The 5,125-nt window shown below is 52.8% G+C and overlaps 1 protein-coding gene across 1 annotated transcript; it reads left to right on the top strand.

Annotated features, from left to right (window-relative positions):
- The first annotated feature begins 214 nt into the window (after nucleotides 1-214).
- On the top strand, nucleotides 215-4,229 carry LOC102250130 (butyrophilin subfamily 3 member A2). The gene is made up of 4 exons (XM_014544466.1): nucleotides 215-349; nucleotides 569-910; nucleotides 2,227-2,508; nucleotides 3,733-4,229. Exons 1-4 carry the CDS (start codon nucleotides 271-273, stop codon nucleotides 4,227-4,229), a joined length of 1,200 nt encoding a protein of 399 aa, XP_014399952.1. The 5' UTR covers nucleotides 215-270.
- Nucleotides 4,230-5,125: the final 896 nt, after the last annotated feature.

Below are 5,125 nucleotides of genomic sequence, written 5' to 3'. Positions count from 1 at the left end.
GGTCACCACAACATGAGGAACTGTATTAAAGGGTTGGAGCATTAGGAAGGTTGAGAACCACTGCTTTAGGGTGATTTTCCATTTCGGAGTCAAAGGTGAAGAGACTCCCAAACAGACATTTCAGAGGAGGCTCTGGGGTCACCAGTGATGGGGTTGCACCTGGACTCAGCACTGGGGAGGCAGAGGTCTCATGTGGATTCTCCATCATCCTCCAGGTTGTCATTTCTACCAGCTCCTTCTGGTGTCTCTCTGTCTGCACAACAGCCCACAATGGTGAGGTCCCTGGCCTTCAATCAGCTCCACCTCCCCGTCTTCCTTGCCTTGGTCCAGCTGCTCACACCCTGCTCAGGTAGGGACCATCTGCAATTATGTACCAGGAGCAGTTACCTATAATGCCCAGTCAGAACCTTCGAGTCCTCCCCACACCTGGGAGGCCCATATACACTGTACACCTGTCAGAACTGAGTCCCTCTCTAGGTGTTTCTTACCTCACCCTCCCTACCTGGGACACCCCCTTACCCTCTTGCCTCCAGCTCCCTCTGATGGAGCACCCCTTTCTGCTCACCAGCTCAGGTTGCTGTGATTGGACCCCCTGAGCCCATCCTGGCCATGGTGGGTGAAGATGCTGAGCTGCTCTGTCATTTGTCCCCAAAGAAGAGTGCTGAGACCATGGAGCTGATGTGGCGGCGATCCGGCCTCAGGCAGGTGGTGCATGCATATGCACATGGCAAGGAAGAAACAGAGATAGCAGAGTATCGAGGGAGAACGTCAATTTTAAGAGAGGACATCACTGAGGGGAAGGCTGTCCTGCGGATTCACAAGGTCAGAGCCTCTGACAGTGGAACCTACCAGTGTTATTTCCAAGATGATGATTTCCTTGCAAAAGCCCAGGTGGAGCTGAAGGTTGCAGGTGAGCCTGAGGTGGTTCTGAGCTCCAGGCAGTGGACCTGGGCCCCCCAGGTTCTCACTGCTGTGGGTCCAGGGAGGCTGATCAGCAGGGACCTCAACTGTGCTGCCAGGTCCTCTGACCAAAGGCCCCAGGATCACTCCTGCAGTTGAACAAGTTGAGCTCAGGACTAGTTGCAGTGAGGAGAACACACAGTGTAGAAACATGGGGTGTCCCCATGAGGGGGTGTCAGGGAGACTTGGTGTAACTTTGGGCTGATAGGAGACTAGGGGAGGGTTTATGGAAGGAGGGCTTTGCTCTGGATCAGATGCTGTCAGGATGGTGTGAGGTGTAACTGGTCACTCACACCTAGGACAGGGGATGACTGCTCACTGCTGTGGTCTGGACACTGTTCATGTTTTAGTCTGTGTTCAGACCTGATGACTGAGTGGTCTTGTTTTGTCCTGACCCATCACAGGGACAAAGCATCCTTGTCTGATGCTGCTGTTCCATGACATTGTTCATGTCCAACGTCATTTCTCTTTCTCGGGGCACAGCCCTGCCTTAAACAGGAAGGAAGGAGGTGGAGGTGGGAGGTCCTATCTTTCTCCCTGCAGGGCCTCCTCAGCTACATCCCTTCCTGAGACCACAGCTCCTCCCTACAGGACTAGGTTATTGCAAGTCTTCAAAAGGCTTCCTCTCACCTCCCCTTGGGTTAAGAGTTTAGGTACTGGTGGTGACAACTCACTGTTCCAGGCCCTGGGTCAGCTCTCTCCCATGTAGTCTTACCCCTTCCACAACCACAAAATAAAAATTCCCCCGAGTCCAAAGACCCAAAAAAGAGGTTGTAAACTCTAGATTAATGATATCAAGAGTTCACCACGGTGACTTTCATACCAGGAAGAGCATGGGCGGCAGCAATAGAATGTGCATATTCTCCCCACCACTTGGCAAAGCCTAAAGCTCACACAGGACAGGCAGGATAGATAGGGGACTGGGGCATGACCCGCCCAGATAAGGGGAATGAGTTACATGCCTGAGAGCGGGTGAGGGCCAGTTCCAGGAACCAGCACTGGGCAAGGGGAAGGTCCAGGAGTCTCTGAGGGGATCCATGGGAAGCAGTCTCTGTTCTGGCTCAGATCCAGCTGGATCGAGCTCGAGGGTCCATGAGGGTCAGGCAGTGGTCACCTCATGGAACAGTCTCCCCTGCACAGCACACGTGGTAACAGCTCCTCAGTGAACCCTGCCTGCGTGATCTAGTGGAGTGAGCCCCCATTCCTGATGGACCCTCACCAACACAGAGGCCTCCCCATGACTCAGGCTCCCTCTTCCTTCCCCAGCCCTGGGCTCTGATCTTCATGTTGAAATGAAGGGCTATGAGGATGGAGGAATCCGTGTGGAGTGCACGTCTGCAGGCTGGTATCCACAGCCCCACGTAGAGTGGAGAGGTGAAGGTGGAGAGAGCTTGCCCGCCATGGCAGCGCCTGGGGCTGCAGATGGAGAGGGTCTGTATGCAGTCACATCCTCTGTGATCCTGGAAGGCGGCTCTGGGAAGGGGGTCTCCTGTGTCGTCAGAAACCCCCTGCTCAGCCAGGAGAAGACAGCCAGAGTCTCCATTGCAGGTGAGTGCCCTGCCCCACACTGAGCTCAGCTGTGGCCACAGGGAGAAGGAGGCCTGAGTGTCTGCTGCTGACCTGGGTCTGTGCAGTGAACATAAGGCTCAGAGCAGGCACCTGGGTGCCCTTTACCTCATGAAGCTGTTGATGTCACAGACATTTTCTGAGCATCCCTGCTGCCTCCACCTGGGACAGGCGATGGGGATGGGCAAATGGTAAATGTCAGCAAACACATGACAAAGTGGAGAAAGTATGTGCAGACACATCCTGGAGAAAGGGCTGAGCTCCTCAAAACAGTAAACAGCTCAGTACAGAAATGAATGGTTCCCAGAAGGAAATACCTCGGGGAAGGATGTCCAGTCTCTCTGAGCAGGGAGACGTTTCCACCTGTGAGATTGGCAGCAAACAAACCATGTAGTTGGTAACACTGATGGCAGGACTGTGGGGAGACAGTCACTCTTAGACGTGTGTTGCTATCAGTTGGTATAAATTGACACACCTTATATTGGGGGGGGGGAGTAGAAGAATCTTAATACAATCTACTTATTTATTGACAAAATCCCAGTTCTAGGAATATATCTGACAGATCAGCTCAGGGTTATGTGAAATAACTGATGGACAAAGTTATTTCTTTTTAAAAAATATATTTTTATTGATTTCAGAGAGGAAGGGAGAGGGAGAGAAAGAGAGGATCATCAATGATGTAAGGGAATCATCGGCTGCCACCTGATTGGGACCAAACCCACAACCCAGGCTTGTGCCCTTGACCAGAATCAAACCTGGGACCCTCCAGTCCACAGGCCAGTGCTCTATCCACTGAGCCAAACCAGCCAGGGCATAAAGTTATTTCTTGGAGCATCAGTTATAATAACAATAGTCAGAGAGAGTTCAAATGCCACCCATGGGGGTTCCTGTGCAGTGGAGGCTGTGCTCTCCATGCCGAGAGGGAAAGGTCCTCAGGGCCCACGATGCACTGAGAAACGAGCTGTGGAGCAGCTTGCGTAGATGCTGCCTGTGGTGTAAGCAAGAAAAATAAGAAGATGTTTATGTTTTTTATGTATATATACTAGAGGCCCGTTGCAGGAAGGTTCCTGCAAGAATAGGACTTCCTGCGGTCCTAGTATATGTGACAGAAAGAGTTCTGGGAACTTTAGGGAAGACAATGGTCATTGCCCCTCTTGAGAGACCTCGTGACCCTTCAGGCCAACAGCTGAGGCTTTCCTTCCCCAGGCCCCTTCTTCTCCAGCACGAAGCCCTGGCAGGTGGCCTTTGGGGTGACCCTTATGGCTCTGCTGGGGCTTCTGGCTGGGTTGGTGATCTCGTGGTGGCAACAGCAGAAGAGAATCAGGGCCTTGAGCCAGGAGAAGGAGAGGGAGCGAGCTGAGAAAGAAGCAGCGCTGGCGGCGAAGGAGCATGAGCGAGCTGAGAAAGAAGCAGCATGGATGAAGGAGCAGCTGGAGCGAAGCGCCAAAGGTGAGGCCTGGCTGCAGGTGGGTGGGACCTCCCTGCCCCAGGCCACCCACCCAGGCGCGGGTCCCCCTTTCCATCTCATTGACAGCACCTTCTCTTTCTGCTTATTTCCAGAGAATCTGCAGGAAGAGCTCAGTAAGTCCCAATCCCCTGCCAGGAGGGTTCTGGGGTCCCTGGTTACCCCCTCACCGACCCCTCCCATTTCTCCTGCAGGGTGGAGGAAGAAGCAGTACCTGGAGCGTGAGTACCTGGACTGACATCAGAGACTATGTGCTGGCCCTTCCTCACCCCTGATAGCCCAGGGGAAGGAATGAGGACACTGATGGGGGAGGTCGGGCAGGGGGTTCCTCCGTGTAGAAAGGGGTCAGGCTCTCTCCACCAAACCGCTCACACCCGGATGTCCAGGGAACCCCAGAAAGCAGAGGAGGAGATGGACTTGGATGTGAGTCCTCCCTCCCTGGCTGCTCCATAGAATCTACAGGCTGCTGAGAGGAAACCAGAAGGAGAGAGAACATTCTCTTCTAAGGAGGAGGGGCTGGTGTCAGTTGTCCCAGATTTATCATAACTGCTGAAAAGTAGTGCCTGAAATTTTCTCATTAAGTCACCCAATTGTTTTTGGAAAATGGCAGGAAATCATGCAGATTCAGATCAATGGATATCAGCACACATATGCATACACATATGCACACAGCAAGCCTATGCCAGGTACAGGAGGAAGACAGTCACCTCATATGTCAGGGGCATTGGATCCATGACCCCAGTGGGTGCCTGGCCCACGGATAGCACCACACCCTGTGCATAGTAGCTTTCTCCTCTTCACTTAAAGGAAGGCTTCTCATTACCACACCCCACTGGCCAGCATCACTGCAATGATGGGTCATTGTTAAGTAACATCAGGGGACTTTCACACAAGCCCTGTGATGCTGAGGCAGATCTGACCACAGAGCCGGCTCCTCAGTGACTAAGTGGCTCATGGGAGGAACACAGGGTGGACATGCTGGGCACAGGGATGGTTCTCAGGTTGGCATGTGAGAGACGGATGGCACAGGATGGCATCACACTACTCAGAATGATGTGCAATTTAAAACTTGTGAATTGCTAATTTCTGGAATTTTTCATGTAATTTTTCCCAACTGTGGGTGACAGAGGGTAA

The sequence above is a fragment of the Myotis brandtii genome, unplaced genomic scaffold (assembly GCF_000412655.1).
Source record: "Myotis brandtii unplaced genomic scaffold, ASM41265v1 scaffold36452, whole genome shotgun sequence".
NCBI classification, from domain to species: domain Eukaryota; kingdom Metazoa; phylum Chordata; class Mammalia; order Chiroptera; family Vespertilionidae; genus Myotis; species Myotis brandtii.
The sequence above is the reverse complement of the archived record's forward strand: the minus strand, read 5'-3'. Positions and strand labels throughout refer to the sequence as shown.